Raw genomic sequence first — 26847 nt, 5'->3', positions numbered from 1 at the left:
CATGCCAGGGCTTGACCACACCCCAGATTCCCTCACACTCCCCAACTCACTGTCTTCTGAGCCTAACCCCTACCCAGCCCCCCCACCCCCCCAGCCACCCTGCTCTTTGCAATGGTATAGCTTAAAATGATGGGCTTGCAGGGAATTTTATCAGAGAAGTGTAGCTTCTACTGACTGCAGAATGGATCTTTCTACAGGGACATGTCTACACCAGAGAGAATAATGCAACAGCTAGCTAGTCAGTACCATACCCAAATCAACCCAGCCGCTCAGCGAAGTGATAACTCTGGCAGCTCTACCCAGGTAAAAGATACCCCATGCATCTCTCTTTTTCCCATTCTCTTCCCTTTAGTGTCTGGTATACTCCACAGAAGGCTTAATAATAGGATCAGGTCCCCCAGTGAAGGGAACCGCTATTCATCGAAGGACACAACGAGAAACGAGAAGTCCTCTGTGTTGTCTCCCTTTCCCTCATTCTGCCTTCATCCAATCCTTTAGTGAGGCAGCTCATTTTTACTTTAAATGTCTCTTGGTTCTGTCACTTCCATTCTGTGTCCACCCCCGCCTGTGATCCAGGCTACCAGCTGCCTTGCCTACAGTCTTGTAAGAGCTGCCCACCATGCCCGTGGCCTCTCTCCCCTTTCAATCTGCTCCACGCTCTAAAAGCAGAGTGAGCTTTGGACATGATAGAATGATGCCAACCCCCAGCCGCCCACCCACACCTTGAACACCCTTCACTGGCTTCCCATCACCCTTAGGGGAGAGACCCATCTCCTGACCCCTGTCTGGACCACTCTCCTTCTTCCTGCACTTGCACTCCAGACGCCGCCTTTCAGCTTCCCAAACATGCTATGTTCCCACTCATTTCTAGGCCTTTTTATAAGCTGTTCTCCTTGCCTGGATGCCCTTCCTCCCTACTTTGTCACTGAGCTAACTCTCCATCACTCGTTAATCCTCAGCTCACACACCACTTCCCTTTGAAAGCCCTCTCAGACCACTCGTGCCCCTCCTCCCCATTCCAGCTGGCCTGTATCTTTATGGAAACCAGTGAGTTCTCCCCTCTGGGCAGTTTCCGTGGTTTGTAAGTATATACTTGCATGATTATTTTGTTCAGAGTTGTTTTCCCAGGTGGGAGCCTTTTAGATGCTTACTGGATATTTGTTAAGTTAGTAAATCACTGCTATTTTGAGCACTTTCTACACTAAACACTACATGCATGACCTCATTTTCTCTCCAACCATGAAGTAGTTTTAAATGGCATTTTACAGATAGATAAGTCTTAGCTCTGAGAGGTTAAGTGATATGCCCACAGTTACGCAGTGGGAAGAGGTAAAGCCGCGATCTGTACAAGGTCTAGTTCATGTCAAAGGCATGGCTCCTGGCCTCTACAAGATATAGTCACTAAGATCTCTCAGTTCCCAGGATCTTTATTAAAGCTGATCTTTAAAGCCAGTGGTAGAATGAGTCTGTGGAGCTAAATGAATTGCTAGAAAAATGCAAACCGCACCTGTGAAATAATTTAGACTTAAGCCTTCACCCACGAGATGTCTATCAATAAGAAAACAGTGAATGGAAACAGCCGTAGGAATAGGACAGGAATAGGTAAGCTCCCCTGGTTCTGCCTATTGAGAGAAGTTGCCGGTAAGACACACACAGAGGGATCTAGACAAACTGGAATGGATCCACAGAAGCCGACCTACACCCTGAGAAAGCAAAGGAACTGTAAATGTGCAATGTGCAGAGACGACACCAGAGGGCAGAGGAGAGCTGTCTGCCTAGATCTTAAGACTGGTGGGCAGAGCGAGAACAGAATTTCCTTTGTGAGGACAGGAATTTAACAGGGGCCAACTGAGAACACTTGCAGGGAGACTCTTTTAAAGTCCAAGTAAGGCAACTCCTGTGGAGAGAACATGGTGTAGTACAAAAAAGATGAGCCTGGGAAACAAAACCGATCTGGTTCTGGAACCCAACTCTTGTCACTTTGTAGTTGAGAGATCTTATGCAAGCTTTATCACTCCTGAGCCTCGACTTTCCAATTTATAAAATGGGAATAATAGGTATTCTGAAGACTGATGAATACATTTTGAAAGAATCTATATAGCCCATGTTACATACTCATTGCTTAATAAGTATTGGTTCCTTTCTCTCTTTTTCTAATAATTCATATTGCATACACCTGGACTGGTTTCCTTTGTGAGGCAGTCCCATGACAGGTCTGTAAGTAAAAGCTGGAAAAAGTACTCCAGCATTAATGTGATATTGATCCAGGTGGTCTCAAATGTCCCTTCCTATTTTAATATTCTAGAACCCCAGGATTGTGAAGCAGAATTTTCCAAGTCTGGCAGGTTCCTAGCACTGTGAGAAGCTCCACAAAGGCAAAGAAAAGGGCTCCGTGGCAAAGTCTGAGAACTTCTGCTTGCTGTATCCCCACAAAGATGCATAATGCACATTACATAGTAAACACAAACAAATAAAAAAACCCACTGAGACATCCCACAGCAAAGAAAAGCCGGTCTCTGCCTAAACATATTTGACCTAGGAATCCCCTTTCCCCTCCCTAATACTTATTAACGTCTCATTGGATTAATGTTCCAAAGATCACACATGGAGAAAAAAACTAGTATTATCTCAGGTATAATATATCTCTTTCCCATTTAAGTGATTCCCTAAGGCAAGAGTATGAGTCACTTTCCAGTTCAGAGCTCTAAAAGATGGGTTTGAAGATCTGAGGCTGAGAGTCCCTGGTTACCTTGGGCAGGTAGTAGCCAGCTAGCATGGTATCCTCTATCACTTCCCTGGGCACATTCAGGGGGATGATGTTTCCCATTCGTTGCACCTCATGGATGAAGGCATTGGTGTAGGGCATGGACTCTCGAGCGGCTGTGCTTGGTATGTGCGACTGGCCAATCACCCTGTCGATCTCAGCTTGGACTTTTTCTGGAAAAGAAGGTTCTATTATTCTCCTCTTCCACAACTTTCCTTAAGCCTGATTAAACTAAAGAATGGCATCCAGGATCAAAATGGCTAAAACTATAGCAGGCTGTATAGGCTCTGATTTCTCAGGAACTATATGAGTGGAAAGTGGGCCTGGGTTTTAGACAAATCTGGTTGCAAACTCTTGCTCTACAACATTACTACTGCAAGTTACTTAAACTCTGTGAGCCTGTTTTCTCTTCTTACCAGTAAGGATAAATCTACCTTCCTCTTAAGGACGTCTTGAGATTTACACGAACTGGTTTAGGTGAGCACCCAACACATCAAAGACGCTTCTAATTGTGCCCCAATATAGCTGTTTTCCTTTTTTTTTTTTCTACAATAAGAGATTTTTAGCTGGATGCCTGGTTACCCAGCTACATACTACATTTCCCAGATTCCCTTGTACGTGTGACCATGTGATTAAGTTCTGGTCAATAGAATAATGTAGAAGGAATGTTTGGTACTTGAAACATGTCCTTAAAGGAAGGGTGTTTCCTTCTTCCCTTCCCACTTGTGGAAAGGCAGCCCTCAAGGTGAGCCATCTTTAAGAGTATAAACAAGGCCATCATTCTAGATACAACAGAGCAACATGTTGGAAGAAGCTTAGAACCCAAAGTGCTCTGCTGAGTCAAGCTTAGATTTTTTAATTTTGACAGAAATAAGAATTTTTTAAATATATTTTATTTGTACAAAATATATTTATATTTTTTTATTTTAAAATATATATTATAAATATTATAATATATAATATAAATATTTATTTAAAAATATATATTTATATTTATTTTTATATATATATATATATATGGCTCTGTGCTAAGTGTGGAGCCCAACATGGGGCTTGATCCCATGACCCTGGGATCTTGACCTGAGCTGAAATCAAGAGTCAGACGCTCAACTGACTGAGCCACCCAGGCACCCCTAGAACTTTTTTTCCTGACCATTTAATGAGTTTTGAAAATTATGGTAAAATATATGTGGCCTAAAATTTACCATGCTAACCACATCTAAGTGTATAGTTTAATAATGTTATGTATATTCACATTGTGCAACCAATCTCCAGAACTTTTTACCTTGAGAAACTGAAACTGTACATCCACTAAACAATAACTTCTCATTTTCTCCTACCCTAACTCCTGGCAACCCCCATTCTACTTTGTTTCTATGAATTTGCCTACCCTAGAAACCTCATAGAAATGGAATTATACAGTATATGTCTTTTCGTGACTGTATTATTTAATTTAGCATAATGTCTTCAAGGTTCATCAGTGTTATAACACATGTCAGAAATGCCTTCCTGTTTAAGGATGAATAATATTGCATTGTATTCCATATTTTATTCATCCTTTCTTCCATTGATAGACACTTGGGTTGTTTCTACCTTTTGGCTATTGTGAATAATGGTGCTGTGAAGATGGCTATAAACTTCTATCATTTAAAATTGTTTAATATTTATTTTTGAGAGAGAGAGAGAGCAAGTAGGGGAGGGGCAGAGAGAGAGGGAGACACAGAGCCTGAAGCAGCCTCCAGGCTCTGAGCTTGAACTCACGGACTGTGAGATCATGACCTGAGCTGAAGTTGGATGCTCAACTGACTGAGCCACCCAGGTGCCCTATCATTTTAAGCTATTGTTATTTTGGAGACCCTATTACAGAAGCCAACTCTATATCCTAATGAGATAGCTTTTAAACTTTTTAGAAAATGTAATTCAGAGTTCCAAACGCATTTTACATCATGAATCATAAAACATACTTTATGTAAATATATGGAAAGAAATAAAGTTTGATGAACAATCTTATCCTTCGTACATGGGAAGTACTCTGATCTTTATTTTTATTTTAGGAAAAAATGTTGGTCTTGATCCACTAAATTGATTTTATATCCCGTTAATAAACTGTTATCCAAAGTTTGAAAAACTGTATCCTAGCATCCCATCTCTCCAGCTCAAATTTGCTCTGGGTCCTGGAGAGAAAAAAAAAAAAAAAGATTATAACAGTCACTGCCTTTGAATGGATGACAGTCTTTGGGGAAGATATATGAATAATGTGCAATCACATAGTAATGGAGGTGTGTTAGGTCATCTCTAGAGGAGGAAAATAATCCAGTAATAATAAAGTCATCTCTAGAGTAAGGAGTTTCCTATTAGGGTGGGGAAGCATCTTAGAGGAGATTGTATTTGAGCAGATTCTTCAGGCACACCTGGTGATTTACCATGTAGAGAAAATGGGGAAGCAGATGAGAGGGAAGAGCAAGCTTGATGGAGGAGGCATGAATAAGGACAGTGCAAAGAAAACAGCATGTAATTTAGTGAGGCCACCATGTACGGTGGGTGGAGCTAAGGCTGGACAGGCAGAAGAAGGAACATCAGAGAGCATGATATGCCAGACTCAGGAGTCTGAACATTATCCACAGGCCAATGGAAGACATGACGTAAAAGGCTAGAAGCTTGTAACAAGATACATTCGTATAAGAATGTAAGTCTTTTCCTGAAACTCACCACAGTGTCCATTGACTTCACTGTTTTCACTCTAGATTCTGAGTTTCCTGAGGGCAGGGACTCTGTTACACTGGGATTATGTGAACCCATCACAGTCCTAACAGGAAAATTGAAGAATGTGCCCATTCTCAAGTCTACGTCACCTCAAGACTGTTTTTCCATTCTACCATCCTATCTTCTAGTCACAACTTGGGGGCCGTATGCTCTAGGAGACACCATTCTGTCCTGCCCCAGGCGCACTCACTGGCATGCTCACCTTGGATTTCTGGGTATAAGGCCAAATAAAGCAGACCCCAGCGCAGTGTTGTGGAAGTTGTCTCCGTTCCAGCAAAGAAGAGGTCCAGGGTGCTGTAGATGAGGTTTCCTTCGTGGAAACTTGAAGTAGCATTGCCCCTATTCTAGAAAGCACAAGGTTATAGGTTTATTCAGTGGGTTCTTGGTTGCTACAACACACAGGGGCTTCATCCTAGGGAGAGAATGTGGAAGAAAAGATTCCCAGGAGAAATATCTTTCCCTTTGGCCATCTCAAGAGGTAGAGACTTATTACAGCAATATCATTAGCATCCTCTTGCCCCAAGTGCTGGAAACTTCTGCTGGCTTTGGTGGATGAAAATCAAGACACTTATTTTTTTTTTTATATCTATAATTTGGGAGAATCTATTAGTACAGTAGGAAGAGAAGCAGTTCAGTGGAACGACAGACTAGGGTTCCAATATTAGCTACACCATTCACTCTCTGTATGACCTAGGGCAAGTCACTTAATCTCTCTGTGCTTCAGTTTCCTGTTTCAGAAAATAGCAATGAAATACACATGCCCCTTAAGATGACACTATAAATTACATGAGATGAAAAGAGCACATAACAAATACTCAACGTGTTTGTACTGATACCAGGAAGAATAATCTGAATTCCTCTTATGGAGAACAATGCTCGTATCTCCCTGTTAATGTCTTCCTTTCTAGGTGAAACCACTCTCTTTCCATCAACCATTCCTCATGGAATTCCTTCATCTTTACCACTTTGCCCCGGAAGCTTCAATTTGCCAACAATCTGCTCAGTGTGTGGCTCCATACCTGCACAGCATTTAGCAAGTGACGTCTCCTCCTTTGTGGAGAAATCAATGCTTCTACTAATGTTATGCCAGTAAGGTGAGATAAAAGGGGAGATGGATAGAAACCTACCAGTCTGGTCAATCCCAAGAGGAGACACAACTAATCTGACGAGTCAACGATTATGACAGTGATACTGATGCATCGAGGTATATTGAACACAGGGGTGACTGGGCTAAAGGCTACACATCCAATTTGGCTTTTCCCTCCTTCTTTCCTATAATGTTGGAAAGTAGATGATAGGAAGATCAAAGAGGAAGGCAGAAGTCCCACTCAGGCCCTGAGGCTGAACTCTGGCATCCAACTCAGCTTTTCTTGTGTTCTGCACTGGGGGGTGAGGGAAGGGGCAGGCAACTGGGCCCAGATCCAAATAACAATGAAAGAGTTCTTTGAAGCTCAACTGTTAGCTTTCCTTTTGTGTATAGCTCCTTCAGATATGGGCAAAGAGCATAGAATAGAAGATGAACAGGCAGTATTTGAGTATCCCCAAGGACTCAAGCCAAATATCATTTACCCCATCCTTATTTCTACCTGCCTCATCAATCCTGAATTAATGCTGCTTCTACACTCTATGAAATACTGCTTCTATTTTGACTCCCCGTGGTAAGATAAATAATGACCCACAGAGATGTCCATATCCTAGTCTCTGGAACCTGTGGGTGTTACCTTATATGCTAAAAGGGACATTGTAGATATGATTAAGTTAAAAATTTTGATATGGCAAGAGGCTCCTGGATGGCTCAGTCGGTTGAGCATTCTACTTCAGCTCAGGTCATGATCTCATGGTTCATAAGCCTGAACCCCTCGTTGGGCTCTGTGCTGACAGCTCAGAGCCTAGAGCCTGCTTCAGATTCTGTGTCTTCCTCTTCTCTCTGCCCCTCCCCTACTCACACTCTGTCCTTCTGTACTAAATAAACATTAAAAAATTAAAAAAAAAAAAAAGAATTTTGATATGGGAAGATGATTCTGGATCATTCCAGTGGCTCCAAAGTAATTACAAAGGTCTTTATAAGAGAGAGGCAAGAGAAGGACGGTAGCAGAGAAGATGCTCCATGCTGGCTTTGAAGATGGAAAAAGGGGCCATGAACAAAGGCAGCCTCTAGAAGCTGGAGAAGTCAAGGAAACAGATTCTTTTCTAGGGCCTCCAGAAGGGACCAGCCTTGCCAGCACCTTGATTTTAGCCCAGTAACACTGATTTCAGACTTCTGACCTCCAGAACTATAAGAGAATAAACGTGTGTCGTTTGGAGCTCCCAGGTTTGTGGTAATTTGTTACAGCAGCAATAGGAAATGAGTACGCTCCCATTTGCTCTTTAAGAACAAACAGGAAACAACTCTGATTTCCTCACCTTTTCCATCTCCTTGAGGTAAGCGTCAATAAAATCTCTTGTTTGGTCAGGATTCCAGTCTCTCTTGTGGTTTTCAATCATCTGAGCAACGAACAATTTCAGTTTCTCCCAGTTGCTAAAGAGTGTTTGGTGGGGTCCAGGAAGAAATTTCATAATCCATGGAAATACATTGTAGAGCTAAGTGAGAAAAACGAAACACTCAGAGAGACAATTTGGTGCCAATTTTTCGCTTTTTGAGGCAAAACAATGGATATTCTCTTTCCATCTCTCACTTACTGGCTCTTAAAACCTTGGGGTCACCTTGACTCTTGTCTGTCACCCTCTAGCAAAGCACTTCAGCACTCCATCTAAAATGTGTCCAGTTTCAGACCACGGCTCACCACCCCAGCCACGTTCCCCCCTAACAAACACCCAACATTTCTCACCTGGATGCTGTGCTAGGCTTCATCAGCCTCACTGATTCCATTCTTAACCCCCTCCAGGTCTGTTTTCCAGAGCTGCCAGGGGCATCACTTTATACCTTCATCAGATCATTTCACTCCTTGGCTCTCAATCCTCCAATGACTTGCCATGGCTTTCGGACAAAGCTCTACATAATGCTCCTGGCCTATAAGCTCTGCATGGGCCAGCCACGGCACACACCTGTCACCTCCTTTGCTATCACTTCCCGCCATCTTGCTCTTTCTCACTCTCTCCAGTGCAGCACCACTGGCCCCTGTGATGACATCAAGGATGTTCTTGTTTGGGTCTTTGCATTTGCTATTCCTTCCACCTAGAACACTCTTCCTCTGAAATCTGTATAACTCTGGCCCCTCGCTTCATTAGGGTGCTGTTCAAATGTCACCTCCTTGGAGTGGTCTTAGCCTGATGATCCTATAACCCCTGCCAGCCTCTCTCCATTCCCATATCCTATTTTATTCTCCTTCATGGTAATTATCACAAGTAAGTGTGTGTGTGTGTGTGTGTGTAAGATATAGATAGATGATAGATGCATATCTTATGGATTTGTCTGCCCTGCTATGATGTAATCTCCATGTAGATAAGACATATTTTACTGAAATAAAGTATTTTTGAAAACATTTTCTCTAATAATATCTTCTGGTAGAAAGAAGCATGACATAATGGAAAATCACTCAGACTTAAACAGATACAGGCACAGGTCTATTAGCTCTGCTGCTTTCCAGCCATAATATTCTGTTGATAATAATGATGATGATGATAACAATGATGTAATCTGTTGCTCCTTAGTTTAACCAGCTGCCAGTGGGGGTCCAGGATTTTTCTGGTGACTGAGCGACATGAGATCCATACAGCACCTAGGACGGAGCCAGCAGATCACTATCTGGATTTGCTTACACACTCCCATACCTGCTTGCACACACCATGAAGCTCCATTTCATCTTTCAAGGGTTTTTTGCAAGAATTAACTATGGTAAAGTATATATTGCTGTCCATCAAGATGCCTGGCCTATGTGGGGACTCCAAGAAATGCTTATTATTAGCCTTACCCTACTGCCCCTTCCAACCCTCTCAGGAATTACTTTTCCCTGGGGAAGATAAGCTGGGTACCCACTAAACTCTCATGACTTCCTAGGTTCTGCATTCATGGGGCCAAAGAACATGAGGTTATTGAATTAGGGACTCCTATGACTAGGAATGAGAAAAAGGAATTCAAAAATAACTTTGATAATAATAATAGCTCACATTCATTGCACCCTTTTAATGTACATGGAATCATCTTAATGCTTTATCAGTTTTGATTCACTGGGTCCATAAAGCTCCAGGCAAAGATGTTTGTCAGGAATAAATAGAAACAAATCCACTTCTAGATACAAGAAATGTGACCTTAATAGTTGGGGTTGCTTTGGCCATAGAAGTGTCTTCCAAACCCAGAAAAGTGGCTGAGAGACCAAGAAGCTGAACAGAGTTTTTGACAGACTCACAGACCCAGAGGGACAAAATGGAGTACAGGGCCCACCAAGGAAGGGGTGAAGTTTGAATCCCAAGGGTCTGTACCCTATGGAATGAGAAGATTGATAATATCAAGTGCCGATGGGCATGTAAGTAGTGTAACTGCTTTTGAAACCTTTAGGCATCTTTTATGTCCCGGTATAAATTCAAGAGAAATGAATGGACGTGTCCACATGAACAACTGTACAAGAATGTTCATGGCAGCTTTATTCATAACATCCCCAAACTAGAAACAGCCCAACTGTTCATCAAGACAGGGACAGAGCAACAAACAGTGGTGTATTCATACACTGAAATACTATTCAGGATTTAAAAAAGAAAAGAGCAATTAACACAGATGAATCCGCAATCTGCGGAGGGAGAAGCCAGGCACCAAAGAACACTTCTGGGGCAGGGGAGTGCCTGGGTTAGGGAGGGACGTGGAGGGGCGGGACTCAAAAGGCAGTGGCAATATCATGCTTTTTAAAGAAAACAACATGGATGCATAGGTGTATATCATGTAACGTTTTGTACTTTACATGAATGTTAGAAATGTTCTTTGTATGTAGTAAATATCTGGTTATATTATCAGAAAACACTAAAGTCAACAGATTGACTTCCAGTAAGTTTGAGTGAAGTCAGTTTCAAAGGGTGATATTTTAGCTTAAACAAACCAAAAGGTCAGAACCCATCTGTTTTGAACATCAGCTCCAATATTCTAGCCCAAGATATTGAAAGAGAACCTCTTACCTGGCATCTCTTTGATGCCTCCTGAAAGGTGACATCATCCAGCAACCTCAGCAGTTCCTGAAACTGTGCATCCTCATAGTCAAAGCGTTTCCCAAAGGTGATAGAGCAAATAACATTGGAAACTGCATTGTTCATCTTGAAATGAGGGTTAAAAGGCTGTCCTGGAGGTGGAAGAAGAGACGGATCTTTCGGATTGGTTTGTTTCTATTTTCTACAGAGAGTCTCCTCTATAGGACATAGGACATAGGACATTTTAAGTATAGAATCACCTATGAGGCTCTAGCCACAGTCCCCTACTTAGGGTCTGACATATAGCAAATCATCAATACTTGGGAAGGCAAGTTAATGACCAGGGTTTAAAACCGGTAATGTGTTTAATATTAACCTTCCTGCACTTAATCCTAGAGCTCTGTGAAGGCAAGGTCATGGTTAGCTGTTCACTGCAATATGCTCAGTGCCTGGCACAATGCTGGGCACAGGTTAGGTACGTAAGGCACTTAATAAGCATCTGTTCAATGAATGAATGAGTCACAATCTCCTGCACCTGTCCTAGGAAACACTCACCATTCTCCTCTTTTATCGCTTGGATGAGGTTACGGGCCTCCTCCTGAATGCATTCCTCTAAGCTCTTCTTTCCTAGACCGAAGTTCTTGAGTGTTGCCAAGGTGAACCTTCTTTGCTCCTTCCAAGTCTGGCCATTGGCCATGATCAATCCTGGAAGGAAAAAAAAAAAGCCAACATTATGGTTTTCTTATTCTATAATGTAAATATCTGGCAAATGGTATGGCAACGTGCATTGGTGGGAAGGAGAAGGGCACTGAGGCACTTGAAAACTATCCAGAGATACAGTAGATATCTCTGGATATGCAGTAGATACAGTGGCTAGCATTACTGCATTGCATTGCTGGCACTACAGGGGCTTTGGTATTTTTACTGCATTATGTCACTGGTACTTACAGAAACACTATGAGGTAGGTATAATCATTACGTTGCCCTCCCATTTTGCTGATGAGAAAACCTTGGCACAAAGGCTAACGTCAACTTTGTAAGGTTACAGTTAGTAAGCAGCTGAACAGACGTTCAAATTAGATTCCAAAGCCCATGCTTTGATTGCCAGTCACATAAGTATATTTAAGTATTGATTTTATGCTACATACTAAGAATGCACCCATGGACAAGAAAAATCTATACCCGTAAGGAGGTAAGGTTTCCAGGAGACTCTTATCTAAGCTAGAACTTGAAAGATGAAGGAATGACTCAAGAAAGCAAGGAAGACTATTCCAGGCAGAAATAGCACATGGAAAGGCAAAGAGCCAACACCCCCCCCCCAAAAAAAAAACAAAAAACAAAAACAAAACCCCAGAAACAACTCAGTGTGTTCAACAGACCATCATCTGATTTCCAACACAGATAAGGCCACACTCCTTTGTTTTCTTCACCTCCAGAGTGTTCTGCAACCCCTTTTAGTGTCTGGCTTTGGCCTTCACCATTTCCACGAGGCAGCCCTCTTTGTCAGCCTGGGGAAACTTTTCAATGTTATCTTGCTTGATCTTTCAGTAGCATGGAGCACTTCTTTCCTGAAGCCCTCCCTTCCAGCGTTGCTCAGGACAGCATGGCCTCCAGATTTTCCCCCTCCCCATACCTTATGCTGGTTCATCTTCTTTTATCAAATTTTGAAGTAATGGAGTACTTCAAGATAAGGTCTAACACCTCTTCTCTTCTCCCTCAATACTCCATTCCTGGAAAATCTCATTAACTCCTAAACTTTTAAATGGCATCTGTTGATCGTGACCACTTCTTTCTGCCCCTGAGCTCCAGACATACACAACTGTCTGCCTGACTTTGCTGACTTAAAAGCATTTCAAACTCAGCGTATCCATGATCGGCTTCGTGATGCTCTCCATACAACTCCCCACTCAAGCCAAACGAAACACCTGCCCTCTTCCACATGAGGCAGACATTTGGGTGTCCACCTCAACACCTCCCTCTCCTTTCCATCGCCCATGATTTAGGTCATCCTATCTTGTTGGATTTACCCCCTGGATACCTTAAATCTATGTATCTTCACTGCCACTAACCTGGCCTAACCTACTGTCGTTTCTTGCCACCTCCCTAGTCCAAGCTAGTACCTTCTCTAAGCTAAAATGCTGTAATAGTCTCTTGCTTCCTGTATACCATTTTCTACACTGCCACCTACATAGGTTTTATAAATGTGCAATGTAAACATGATGATTCCTTTCTCTACTTGAAACCATTCTATAAATATGGGGGTACAAGTGCCCCTATGCATCAGCACTCCTGTATCCCTTGGGTAAATTCCTAGCAGTGCTGTTGATGGGTAATAGGGTGATCTATTTTTAATTTTTTGAGGAACCTCCATACTGTTTTCCAGAGAGGCTGCACCAGTTTGCATTCCCACCAACAGTGCAAGAGGGTTCCCGTTTCTCCACATCCTCGCCAGCATCTATAGTCTCCTGCTTTGTTCATTTCAGCCACTCTGACTGGCAGGAGGTGGTATCTCAGTGTGGTTTTGATTTATATTTCCCTGATGAGGAATGACGTTGCGCATCTTTTCATGTGCCTGTTGGCCATCTGGATGCCTTCGTTAGACAAGTGTCTATTCATGTTTTCTGCCCATTTCTTCACTGGATTATTTGTTTTTCAGGTGTGGAGTTTAGTGAGTTCTTTACAGATTTTGGACACCAGCCCTTTGTCTAATATGTCATTTGCAAATATCTTTTCCCATTCCGTTGGTTATGCTAAGTGAAATAAGTCATACAGAGAAAGATAGATACTATATGTCTTCACTCTTATGTGGATCCTGAGAAACTTAACAGAAGACCATGGGGGAGGAGAAGGAAAAAAAAAGTTAGAGAGGGAGGGAGCCAAACCATAAGAGACTCTTAAAAACTGAGAATAAACAGGGTTGATGGGGGGTGGGAGGGAGGGGAGGATGGGTGATGGGCATCGAGGAGGGCACTTGTTGGGATGAGCACTGGGTGTTGTATGGAAACCAATTTGACAATAGATTTCATATTAAAAAATAAATTAAAAAAATAAAATGAAAAAATTCACTAAAAAAAAAAAAAAATTCTAGAGTTTCCCTTGTTATTGAGCATAATACCCAACACCCTTAGCAAGAACTTGCATGAACAATTCCTGGCACTCAGCAGCTGAATTTCCCTTTAATTATCTCTATTTAATCCCTATACTTGCCACATGGGCCACCTTTCAGTTCCTCGAGTTCACTGTCCTTCTTCCCACCTAAGGGACTTTTCCTATTCCCTCTGCCTGACTGCTGCTTCACTTTGTTAAGTTGATTGCCATTTATTTACATTAGCTTTCCTTGAATCCCAGGGCTAGATTAGATGTCCCTGATAAATGCATCCTGCCCACAGCTTAATGACACTAATGCATTAAGTTATTAGCACTCATTGATAGTGTCTTTCTGAATAGAATGTATGTTTCCTAAGGACATGGATTTTGTCAGCACTACTCATTGTCATGTTGCTAGAACCTAGCACCGTGCCTCACACAATAAATGGAGTGGAGGTAGCGTTAAAAGATAAACTATTTCAAAAAGCATCTGGAAAAAAAAAAAAAGCTGCTTTGGTGGAGTAATACATTTGAGTTATCCACTTAGATTTTTAAATGTTTATGTTTATTTAATGACAGTTTTAAGTGTTCGTGCCAAACTGTTCCAACACAGAGTGGAAGGCTCGAGATACCTTGTGGGGCACAGCCCTAACAAGAAAGCGGAGGCACTAGAGGCAAGAAGAGGGACTTCCATAAGGAGCAGAAGGAAACAGTGCACATGAATTTTCCCAGGGGAAGAGATCTGAATGGAAAGCAGAAAGAACAAGAATGCATTGACTCTTCCCCTGCTTTCACTGAGTAATCAGTGCTTCCAGAGTGAGTTCATGCAGGAGACACAGCTTCTCTCAAATCCCTGACAGGACCCTGCCAAGTTCTCTAAAGTGCCTTTTTTAAAAAAAAAAAAATTATTTTATGTTTGTTTATTTTTCAGACAGAAACAGAGCATGAGCAGGGAAGGGGCAGAGTGAGAGGGAGACACAGAATCTGAAGCAGGCCCCAGGCTCTGAGCTGTCAGCACAGAGCCCGATGCAGGGCTTGAACCCACAAACCATGAGATCACGACCTGAGCCAAAGTTGGATGCTTAACCGACTGAACCACGCAGGCGCCCCTAAGAGGGTGCCTTTAATAAGCAAATGTGGGAATCCAGCTTTCTTTAATTGTAGGAACTTTATAATGGCCCAGCTCCCTGGGAGTATTGGAGAATTACAGTCACAAGGGCACCTTTAACAGATCATAAAAATATCAAGCATACACCCCGTACATTAGTTAAGAAACTTACCATTGTTCTTAAAGATACGTTCTCGGATAGGAGTTGTAGGGCGGTTCACAAAGTTTTGGTTCTGATCGACAAGGACTTCTTTGATCAAGGGCAATCCAGTTATAAGAACTAAAGACATGTCACCGAGCTGCAGGCTAAAAATGTTTCCATATTTCTCCACAAGCTGAAAAATAGTCAAATAGTCACAATTGATTATGCACATGTCCATGTGTCCAGGAATGGAGGGGTTGTGTGTCGCTGAGGAAGGTCTTGTACTGAGCAGAGTCTGTGTGTGCACCTTGGTATGATGGGAACGTTTCTCTCTGTTCCCTCTTTCCTCTTCCTCTCAGCTAGACTAGGATTGAAATCGCTCCAGGATGTGCTTCTATACGTCATAAACCTTCATTCATATATTCAACCTACACAAATTGAGTGAGCATCCAACACTGTCCCAAGAACAAGACATGAATATGTAACTAGAATAAAACAAACAAGGTCTCTAACCTCGAGCACCTTAGAGTCTAGTGAGGGGGGGGGGGGAGAATTCAGAACATGTGACACACACACACACACACACACAAAAATGCTGATATGCTTAGTGTAACTCTGGGTTGCAAGCATGGACTTCTCAGTAAATCATAAGAGTTTAACTGGAAGAGAATGTCCCCTTCCTCAACACGTGCTAGACAACTGAAAATTCATGACAGGGCTGAGGCCAGCTGTGCGGAAAAGCACTCTAGTTCCGGAGCTATGTGGGCATCTTAGCTCTATAGTTGGCTAGCTGTGGCTCTTGGGAAAGTTGCTTCACAGTTTTTGAGCCTCAGCTATAAAAAGGAAAAAGCGTTACTCCCTTAAAGGGTTCTGTGAAGAAGAATGAGAGCAACAGTGTGAAAGGCACTTTGTTTTCTGGTACCTGGCGCACAGCCGCTTGAGTCCCTGAGGAACAAATGGGCTCTGTGTGCAAAGGGATGAAGACACACGCTCATGGCAACGGAGAGGACGAGCGCACATGGAGATGTGCTGGGGGAAGGCACATGGACGCTGGGGGCCATATTAGGCCCCTTCCTCTCGCAGCCAGCCACCCTGTGGCATTCGATCTCGCAGCCAGCCACCCTGTGGCATTAATGATTTTCCTTGTCTTTCAGAAAAGGAAAAAGGAGTCGTCGAGGAAGTAATGTCACCGAGATGACAAAGCTATTGAGTGGTGAAGGGAATTTTCCAGGCATTAGGTAAGATCTGAGGACAAAGACTTGAACCTGAGAAGCCACCAGGCCCTTAGAGTTCAGTGGGAGGGAGAGAAAAGGGGAAGGAGGCAGGGAGAGAATGGAAGGCTGTGTGGTGTGTACAGACGTGGGCTGGATGTGCAAGTGGGCTGGATGAGAACAAATGGCTACTAATCAAGGTGGTTCCTGACTTGTTCCTTCAAGAGATGACTCTGAGTAGACCCTACGCCTGCCTCTTGTCCACCCGGGGTTGTGGCTAGTTGCAGGCAGTGGTACCAAACAGAAGGGCCCCATTTCCTCCGGGTGTCTGTGGCCCCTCCTTCTCAGTCTCCATGCACGCATGCTCCCCCTTGTCACCCTTAGCGCCTAAGACCCCACCACCCCGCTCAGAGCAAATACAACAGACTACACCAGCCTCATTCCGCCTCCCTGCCCCCACATTAAAAACCAAGCCCGAACTCAATCTTCCCTTGTTCTCTCAGCCCAGAGCCTTCCATCAGTCTTTGTTCCTGTCTAGCTCCTATCTCCCTGGAAAGAGTAAAGCCAAGATTCCCTCTCAAATTCATCTGCCTCTAAAGTACACGTCTTTGTCTCTAAGACGTAGCAGGAAAGGGCCCATAAAAATCAAGCAGAATCTTTTTTGTTTCATCTTGCTGACTGCCTCGATGAACTTAGTCTTTATGAGAAAGATTTCTTGACTAATTTATTCTATTCAGAAAAGATGTTTTTGGAATGGGTGAAAATCTCGGATTAAGCTAACTGACTCCTGACAAAGTGCACGTACAACCTAGAATCTCAGCTTGTACTTGGAAGGAACAGAACACTCCATTAGTATTTGCTGAACTGAACGACTTCAGAGTTTCTGCTCTATCAGCTCTCCGCCCACGTATGAGTCCAAAAGAACTGCATCAGAAACTTTCACAATGGGGTGCCTGGGTGGCTCAGTCGGTTGGGCATCCGACTTCCGCTCAGGTCATGATCTCGTAGTTCGTCAGTTCGAGCCCCGCATCGGGCTCTGTGCTGACAGCCTGGAGCCTTCTTTGGATTCTGTGTCACTGACCCTCCCCCACTCACGCTGTGTCTCTCTCCTTCAAAAATAAATAAACATTAAAAAAAATAAACAAAAAAAAATTGAAAAAAAACTTTCATGGCATACTCAGCTGTGTAAACATAGGTCAAATGACCTCCCTGCGCCTGTTGACTATGGTGATGCCTAACAGTTCCTACATGCACTGGGCTGGGCACTATGCTGATCGCTTTACATGGATTTAAGTGTATGACCCACCGGGCATCTGAAAAGACTTTGTAAGGTAGACCATACTGTCGAATGTACAACAATAACCAAGTCATTACTCAAATGAGTAAGAGAACAAAAGAGGTTAAAAGTAGGATGATTCAGGAGGCTAAAATAGGCTTAATACCTGAAAGGAAAATAGAAAAATAAGAAAAGAATGTGGGAGCTATAAAAGGTGAACAAAAGTAATATGAGGGAATTTGATACAAAGGATTAAAAACCCCAAATGTGGGATTAAGTGCTTACATAATAAGGTGGAGCGAAATAAATGTTTAGAATAATGAAAAATTAGAAGGGGGGGGGTTTAGTGAGACAAGTGCGTGAACTACGATTACCAAGAGACAACTGGGAGAGATTCCACCTCATCTCAGTTCTTAAACTCAAGAGCCAACATAACAAAGACACAAAGAGAGGAAAAGTGTAGCAATTCTCACTCCATGGGCAGCAGGTGAGAGGGTGTGCTCCCCCAAACTCTGACCAGCACTGAGCTGTGTGTGTACACGTATCATTCAAATAAGCTCCCTAAAATGCACGTTGTTTCTATATGTTACTAAGATTTATCATCTTTTCCCCAATATGTACAGTACTGTATTTTTTTCAACTTTTAAAAAATGTTTGATTATCTATTTTTGAGACAGACAGAGAGACAGAGTGCAAGTGTGGAGGAGCAGAGAGAGGCAGACACGGAATCCAAAGCAGGCTCCAGGCTCCAAGCTGTCAGCACAGAGCCCGATGCAGGGCTCGAACTCACGAACTACGAGATCATGACCTGAGCTGAAGTCGGATGCTGAACCGACTGAGCCACCCAGGCAACCCCACAATTATTTCTATCCAATAAAGCAAAGAAGAAGGAGAAGGAGGAGAAAAAGAGGGGGAGGGGGAGGGAGAAAGGAGGGCGAAGGACAGGAAAAAGAAAAACAGACCTAATGAAATTAGGAATAAACCATCGTTAACAATGGTTCTTACTCTTTTTTTGAATCACAGAATCCTTTGAAAATCTAGTGTATGGCATGATCCACTCTCCAGTAAACTCCTGTACACATGAGCACAGTCATGCATGCAGTTTCAGGGGTTCACCAGTCCCTTAGGGCCCATGAGCCCCTGCTAAGAATATTGGTGTCACAGGTAGTTCTTGGGGGCTGTGCTAGGCTTCTGAGAACAGTCTGTGGAAAGCAAATTCAAGTTCGGTTCTATACATTTCTATAAAATGCTTAAGAGTTGCCAGGCACCTTGTGACATTGTTATGTTATAACACATGGGGCGGTACAAAGGTCAATATGATTCGGTGTTTTCTACAGCATCAAAGTCTCTTGAGCAATGCCGACTGCAGAAAACACTAATGCACAGCAGAAGTGATATATGCTATGATGCTGGTAGAAAGGAACATGAAGCCATTGAAAGAAGAAATGAATTTCCACCCCAGATGTATTAGAAAACCTCTAAAAGGAGATGGTATTTCAACTAAATCTTAAACAAAAGCTGCCAGCAAAAGGACATGTAATGTGGGAACAGGATATGCAAATACAAGGTAGGAAAATGGAGGTGTTCAGGGACAAGTAAGCAGTGTGGTTTGACTGGAATGCAGGGTTCATTAAAGAGCACTGACCATGTGGTAGGTCAAGGCCAAGGGCTGGGGATACAATGAGTCCTTAACTTAAAGCACGTCCCAGTCTAATGGAACATATGGAAAAATAATCAGTTCTTATTTTTACTATTCTGTACAAGAAATCATTTGATGAGGGAAAGTAAGGAAGCACATAAAGGGAACCAGGCACCAGGACAGGTTTCCTGGGAAAAGTATCTCCTCACTTGAGTAAGGAGATAGGAAACAAGGCTGGGCAAGGCAATCCGAGATAGATTGAGGACAGCCTTCATGCCAGCTGAAATAGTTTGTATCTAGTTTTGCTTGTAATTAGGAGGCCAAAGATGTTTGAATAGGAGACGTAATGTAAATGAGTGTTTAAGAGCTTGGATTGTGAAGTCATACAAATCTGTTTGAACCCACTTACAAATCACGCTCACTGTGTGATTTGGTGGCAAGTTATTTAACTTCTCTATCTCAATTTCCAAATGTATAAAATGGGGGATATTGCAGGTTCCCATCTTTAGGATTATTGTGATTAGTAGCCACAATACTAATATTAATAACACAATTACTTGTTGTTATTGATCTATCCGGGAGTATATTTTAGCAAAGGCATTCTGATACGATATTGACAACGGAATGAGGAAGAGGCCAGAGAGTGGAATAGTGGAGCTCATCCAGCCACTAGGTAGACAAGGGATCCCTGGGATGCAACAGCACTGGCTCTCCTTGAATTTCTTGCTTTAAACTTTTAAAGAAAGGGGAATAGTGGTAGACGTGGAAATGAGTATCAACTATGTGCTTGGCACTGTGGCAACAAGTTGATATTCATGAAGTTATCTGGTTCTTATAACAATCCTAGAAAGCATTTTCAGCATTCAGAAAAGTAGGCACAGAGATTTAGCACCTAGCTTGTGGGCATAAAGTTTGGGCTCCAGAGAGGGGCTTCTGGGTGGCTCAGTCTGTGTCCGACTTTCGACTTTGGCTCAGGTCATGCTCTCACAGTTCGGGAGTTTGAGCCCCACATCAGGCTCTGCACTATCTGTTTGAGATGCTCTCTCTCTCCCCCTCTCTCACTCATGTGTATGCTCTCTCTTTCTCGCAAAATAAAAACAAATAGTTAAATGAAAGGATGAAGATATTCTCTCTTTTTGTGAGTGATGGCACTAAGTGTTAACTAGCCACATGACTTTCCAATCAAAAACCACATTCCCCAGCTTCTCCAGGTGTAGCCAGTGGGACATGAGTAGTGGTGACGTGCGCGTTGTCCGGGTCTCATCCTTAAATAAAAACTGCTTGCTCACTACCTACCCCGTTCCCCTTCCCGTGGACCAGAACTTACACACAGTGGGGTTGCAGGACCAGAGCACAACAAAGAAGGAAATGAAGTTTCTGGATCGTCTTGAGGTATAGAAAGCAGTCTCCCTATCCTGGGTTTCCTGCCTACATCTGAACTCATTTGTGGGAGAGAGGTAAATTTCAACCATTTTTTACACCACTGTATTTTGGGGTCTCTGTTAGAAGCAGTTCAATGTGTATGCTACCTAATACATTTATCCACCTTATCTACCATTTTCCCACTTTAGTACAATAAGGTTTTCTCTTATTTAGATAAATGCTCCTCTAATTGGTCATATAGCCATGATAGAGAAAGTTTTAAAATATAGGGGGAAAAATACAAGGAAAGTTCCCATCGTACCATTTAAACAGGCTAGTTTCTTCACGCTGCTGTTGCTGTGTTTTAGCTCACGCCACTTTGTCCCATTTAAAATCTCCTGTCCCCTGAACTCCACGTGGCCACTTGCCTAACATCCATTTAACGCTCAGCTCAATTTATTCCAACATTCTACACGACGTTATCTCTAGGGTTTCCCGTTCCCAGGGATCCCATCTCTTGATACTTCGTTTGGTTACCAAGAGTCTACACCACACATTGCATCATATACTGTTTTGTGCTGTGCCTGTCATATGGTAAGCGCTTCATAAACGTGTGTTCGATAAATGAATCCATGAATAAATCAGTCATCCCTTCCCTGTCATGAGAAGTCAAGTAGCACAAGTACAGAATAGGCGTAAGTGTCAAACAGTTCTGGATTGAAGTGCTCGTTTTGCCGTCATCTATGCTGAATAACTCAAGCAGACAACTTTATTATTTGCAGCCACTTTCCTCAGTGGCAAAGTGGAAACAGCACCAGCTAATGACTCACTTGTGTGTCTTTTGTGAAGAGTAAATGAAAATGAACATATAAGTCCTCATACAGGATCTAGCAAATAGTTGGTACTTAATGTTTCCGAACTGCTAGAGTGTAAATTTAGTTATAACTAAATACACCATTTGACTCCATTTGTTTTACAACCAAATACATAAAAAATGCAAACCTGTATGCAGTAAAATTTAATAGTTCTGATGAAAAAACATTGGGCCATGGGTAAGATCCTAGCCTCAGTTTCATCACTAGCCAGTTTTATGACAGGCAAATCATTTACCCTTTCTTTTTTTTTTTTTTTTTTAAATTTTTTTTTTTTTTCAACCTTTTTTATTTATTTTTGGGACAGAGAGAGACAGAGCATGAACGGGGGAGGGGCAGAGAGAGAGGGAGACACAGAATCGGAAACAGGCTCCAGGCTCCGAGCCATCAGCCCAGAGCCCGACGCGGGGCTCGAACTCACGGACCGCGAGATCGTGACCTGGCTGAAGTCGGACGCTCAACCGACTGCGCCACCCAGGCGCCCCTCATTTACCCTTTCTAATCACATCTATCTTAGTAGTAAACCAAAGGCACATATCAAATTTATGATTTCATACAAGATTGAGTAAAAGCATTCCATTTTACTCCTCCTACTATTCATGACACTAATTGGCACAGACAAAAATAACTCCAAGAAAGGCTTGCTTTCTCTAGCCAAAGTTTCAGAAAAAGGCTAACCTAATAGGACAGAAGCGGTTTTTTTTAAAGTTTGTTTATTTATTTTTTTATTTGGAGAGAGACAGAGACAGCCTGAATGGTAGAGGGGTGGGGATGGTGGTGGAGAATCCCAAGCAGGCTCTGCACTGTCAGGGCAGAGCCTGATGTGCTGCTCAAACTCACAAAACCTGAGATCATGACCTGAGCCTAAATCAAGAGTGGGACGCTTAACTGACTGAGCCACCCAGGTGCCCCAGGACAGAAGCGTTTTAACTTTATAGGGTTAAGTGTTTAAAGCAGCTATAATATTTTTTAACAAACAATTACAAATACTCTCAAAAATTTTAAATAGAAAATCTTACCAAAGAAATAAATGATAGGTATAAGAACCAAAGGGAAAAATTAAAACTTAAAAATGCAACTATCTAAACAAAAACTCGGGAGAGCAAATCAATGGTAGAAGGGTAATGACAGAAGAACCAGTGAAACTTGAGAAGATCAAGAGACTGTATACAGTCAGGACAACACAGAGAAAATAGATTGAAAAGAACAAAAACTGAGCCTCAGGGACCTACGTTAGAATAACAAAAGATCTAACATTTGCACCATCAGTGTCCAAGAGTCCCAAAAAGGAAGGAAAAAGACTGTGGAATTGAAAAAATATTGAAGAAACAATGGCTGAAAACTTCCTGGCTTTGGTAAGAGATCAACCTACAGATCCAAGAACCCAATAAACCCAAAGAAATCAACACCACGACGTACCATAATCAAATCTCTGAAAACTAAAAGCAAAACGACTTCTCGACAGCAGCAGAGAGGAACAACTGATTACTTATGGGGAACAGCAATTCAAATGTGGTTTCTCATTAGAAACCACAGAGGCCAGAAAGAAGTGGAACAACATTTTAAAATGTTGAATGAAAGAAACTGTTAACCTAGGATTCTATATTAAATGAAAATATACTTCAGAAACGAAAGTGAAATAAAGACATTTTTTGGTAAGCGGAAGTTAAGAGAAGTTTTGACTCTAAAAGAAGGGCTAAAGAAAGTTCCTCAGGTAGAAAAGAAATGATATTGGTAGAAATTTGGAAAATTGTGAATAAAGAAACAGTAAAATAAGGGTAAATAAATGAGTAAATGTGCTTAACAGTTAAAAGCAAGTTTATAATATTGTCTGATGTGGTTTTCAATATATAGAGAGAATATGTTTAAAAAATTTTTTTTACATTTATTTATTTTTGAGAGACACAGAGACAGAGCACAAGTGGGGAGGGGCAGAGCGAGAAGGAGACAGAATCCGAAGCAGGCTCCAGGCTCTGAGCTGTCAGCACAGAGCCCAAGGCGGGGCTCGAACTCACAAACCGTGAGATCATGACCTGAGCCGAAGTTGGAAGCTCAACCGACTGAGCCACCCAGGCGCCCCATAGAGAGATCATATTTAAGACAATAATAGTGTAAAGCAGGGAGGGTAAAAGGATCTAACATTTGTAAGGTATCCACATTGAACTTGAAGTGGCAAAATATTGACACTAGTAGATGACAATAAGCTATATGTGCCTATTATAATCCTTAGGTAGCCACTTAAACACAATGCAAAGAGATATACTGAAAAGCACAACAAATAAATTAAAATGGAATTCTAAAAAGAAAATGTTCAAGTGACCCACAGGAAAACAGAAAAATAATAAATAGGGGAATAAAAAACAGAGGGAAAAATAGAAAATAAATAATAAGATGATCTAAACCCACCAATTAAAAGACAGACTGGCAAAATGAAAAAAAAAAAAAAATGACCCACCTATATGCTGTCTACAAGAAACTGATTTCAAATATAATGATACAAACAGGTTAAAAGTGAAAGTATGAAGAAGCATATACCATGCAAATAATCATCAACAGATAGCTGGTGTGGTCACATCATATCAGCTAAAGTTCAGGCAATAAAAATCACCAGGCATAAGGAGGGATATTACATAATAACATGAGTCGATTCACTAAGATGATATAATAATTTTAATGTGTATGCACCAAATAACAGAAATGGCAAATACATAAAGGAAAAACTACCAGAATGGAATTGGAAAATAGACAAAACTTCAGTTAGAGTTGGAGACTTCAACATGCTTCTCGTAGTGATTAATAGAATTGGTAGATAAGAGGTCAGAGTGTAGAAGAAATAAACAGGATCATCCAATGATATCTAATTGATACATACAGAACACTTATCCCCAAAATTGTAGAATACTTTTTTTTTTTTTTCAAGCATGCATGGGACTGTATCTTGGGTCATTAAACCAACTGTAACAAATTTAAAAGACCTGAAATTACACAAACTATGTCCTTTCACCATAATGGCAACAAACTGAAAAATCATTAATAGAAAGCAAGCAGGAGAATTTCCAAATGCTTGGAAATTGAACAACACATTTCTTAAACACGGGTATAGGTTTAGGAGCCTCGCTTTAAAATTCTGTGACTAATCCTGTCACTTAGTGTTACCAACTGGGTGTTTCTCCAAGAAAGTGATAAAACCTTCTCCCTCTGTACATGTATAGACAAGAGTTTAAAGTGCTCCAGGCATGTCTAGGGAAAGGGGAAGGGGACTAATACTGTGCACCTAGTAAAAGCCATGTCTGACCATTGTTTTTATTTAACCTTCACAACCACCTATCACAGTGTTGTCATTCAGCTAGGTGCCTGTGCTGAGTGGTAGGAAACCAGCTGAGGATTCTTGGGAGAAGTTTGGATGTTGGAGGGAATTTTAAGTAAATCAGAGGAGCCAGGGTTAAGGAGCCCTGGCGGGATATGATTATAAAAAGGTGGAAAGAGGCTTAGTCAGAAAGAGTTCCAAGGGGCTCCCTGATAAGTCCTCACTCTGGAAAGCAGTGGGAAGCACTAAGAAAATTTAAGCCGAGGGATGACATTTTACAGCGATTACTTTAGTGACAGCAGATCGCAGGGAGAAGAGATTGAAAGCGAGGGGCTCAGTTATTGAAAAGTGGTGAGGATTTAGGTAGTACTGTCACCATTTTACACTCAGTAAATACAGCCTCAAAGAAGGTAAGTACAGCGTTTTTTTTCCCCAAGGATAAAAATATTAAAGAGGACAAAGTGATCATATGATAAATACGCTGTACCAGTAACATTTCACAAGATACACAATAAAGAATGTAGGAAGTCTGGCATACTTTAATAGTAAACAGTGACTATTATTTCACTTCTAGAAAGGGCAGGTGTAATGATGCCAGCTGACCATTGGGAAACCGGGGCTCAAAGCAGGGTTTACCAGGGTCCCTGCATTAGCTGCACAGCCCCCCAGCCTCCCGCCCTCGATCCCCGGGACGGCCCCTGTCCCGCAGGTCAGGGTCAGGGCACCTTCACCCGCTCCTACCCGCTGAAGCTGCAGGTGCGACCGCTCAAAGTCCAGATGGAAGAAGTTGCCCACGAAGGGCAGGGGTACGGGGCCCGGCGGGTAGTTCTTGGGGCGCCGTCTTTTGAGGAAATCAGCAAAGAACAGAAAGGCGACGGCACCCAGCAGGACCGTGCGCAGATGCAGCACTGCCCAGACGGCGGCCGCCAGGGAGCCCACAGCCGCGAGCATGGCTCGCAAAGTCCTCTCGCTCGGCTGAGCTCGGAGCAGGCGACGTCCCCGCCGGTCCCTGCAGCCGAGCTCGCGGCACTGCCGGCCCGCCCCCGACTCCGCCGCGCCCCGCCCCTGCCGCGCCGAGCTCCCCCACTGCGCCCCGCCCGCCTGCACGGTCCCGGCTCTTGGCCCCGCCCGCCTGCTGCCGCGCCCAGTGAACTTCCTCTTCCCCTGCTTCCTTCCCCGGACCCCGGCCCCCGGCCGGGCGCGCTGCGCTCCGGAAAGCCTGGCACCGAAGTCGTGGGCGGCCCCGCGCCGCGCGTCTGGAACAGGCCAGGCCAGGCGCGTTGTTCTTCTCTGTTTAGAAAGCGCGTCTCGGTCTGAGACCACTGGGGATCTTGGGTTTGTGGTGCATCTCCCCAAGAGCGCCACAGGCGCTGGAGCTCAGTGTTTTTCAGTCGCCCTCTCTCATCCAAACGTTGGAATCTTGCCGGGTGAACAGGACTGATAAGGGCAGCACTTGGCATTTCTTGGGCGCCTCGCTGAATGCCAGGCAGCACCCTCGCGTCTGTACGTGAAGCGTTTCATTCTGACCAAATTACGCAAGAGATGCTCTTTTTACTTCCGTCCTGCCGTTGAGGAAACTGACACGGAGAGGTTAAGTGGCATGCATGTGGTAGATAAATAAATCCACTGGACCGCAGCACCTCGGAACAAGAGCCTGCAATTGTAACTCTTTGAAGACGAAAAAGCGTTGCATCAGAGCCTCCAGCACTGAGCCTAGGTCTTCAACAGGGGCTAAATTAACATTGGAAGGTGTTTTAGTCCTTTTGGGTATGCCTTGTGAGATTTCCCTTCTGAAGCCCCAACACGGTGGTCAGGCCCCAGGTTCCAACTTCCCATGCGTGCTACCTGTGTCTCACCGTGCGTGCTGTGTCTCACCGTCCTCAAAACAGGAAGCATAGTCCTGGAGTACTATAGCACTTCCCCATGTACTTAACACGTAGATAAACAGTCTGCGTAGTATAGGATAATCTGTTTTCTGCCTTTCCCGAATCAGAACCTCTTCTCATACACTCTGTATGAACCAAGTGTTGGACTTTACCTGAAAGCCACAAAAATTGATAGTTTGCATATGTTTATGATAAGCTGCTTTAAACTTCTCTAAGAAGAAAAATTAAGACCACTTATTTGAAAACAAAGATTTCTATTACTTGTCTAATCTTCCACCACATGAGTGCATTAACAATTAGAAGACACAAGTGTTTTTC

At 42.8% G+C, this 26847-nt stretch overlaps 1 protein-coding gene and 1 long non-coding RNA gene across 2 annotated transcripts in view; one reads left to right on the top strand and one right to left on the bottom strand.

Moving 5' to 3' along the window:
- The window catches only part of CYP2J2 (cytochrome P450 family 2 subfamily J member 2), a 30128-nt gene extending 4439 nt beyond the window's left edge, over positions 1 to 25689 (bottom strand). The window contains exons 1-7 of the mRNA XM_060624880.3: positions 25385 to 25689; positions 15007 to 15169; positions 11195 to 11344; positions 10631 to 10791; positions 7931 to 8107; positions 5730 to 5871; positions 2750 to 2937 (exon numbers count right to left, since the gene is read on the bottom strand). Of these exons, the coding sequence (XP_060480863.3) occupies positions 2750 to 2937; positions 5730 to 5871; positions 7931 to 8107; positions 10631 to 10791; positions 11195 to 11344; positions 15007 to 15169; positions 25385 to 25594 (1191 nt within the window). The 5' untranslated portion in view covers positions 25595 to 25689. The remainder of the gene's footprint in view (positions 1 to 2749; positions 2938 to 5729; positions 5872 to 7930; positions 8108 to 10630; positions 10792 to 11194; positions 11345 to 15006; positions 15170 to 25384) is intronic.
- On the top strand, positions 109 to 2489 carry LOC132672650 (uncharacterized). The gene is made up of 2 exons (XR_009607622.2): positions 109 to 303; positions 2306 to 2489. It is a non-coding gene; the product is annotated as an uncharacterized LOC132672650 (long non-coding RNA).
- Positions 25690 to 26847: the final 1158 nt, after the last annotated feature.

Source organism: Panthera onca, chromosome C1 (assembly GCF_046562875.1).
Source record: "Panthera onca isolate mPanOnc1 chromosome C1, mPanOnc1 haplotype 2, whole genome shotgun sequence".
Lineage (NCBI taxonomy): Eukaryota > Metazoa > Chordata > Mammalia > Carnivora > Felidae > Panthera > Panthera onca.
This window is presented reverse-complemented; position numbering and strand designations above follow the sequence as displayed.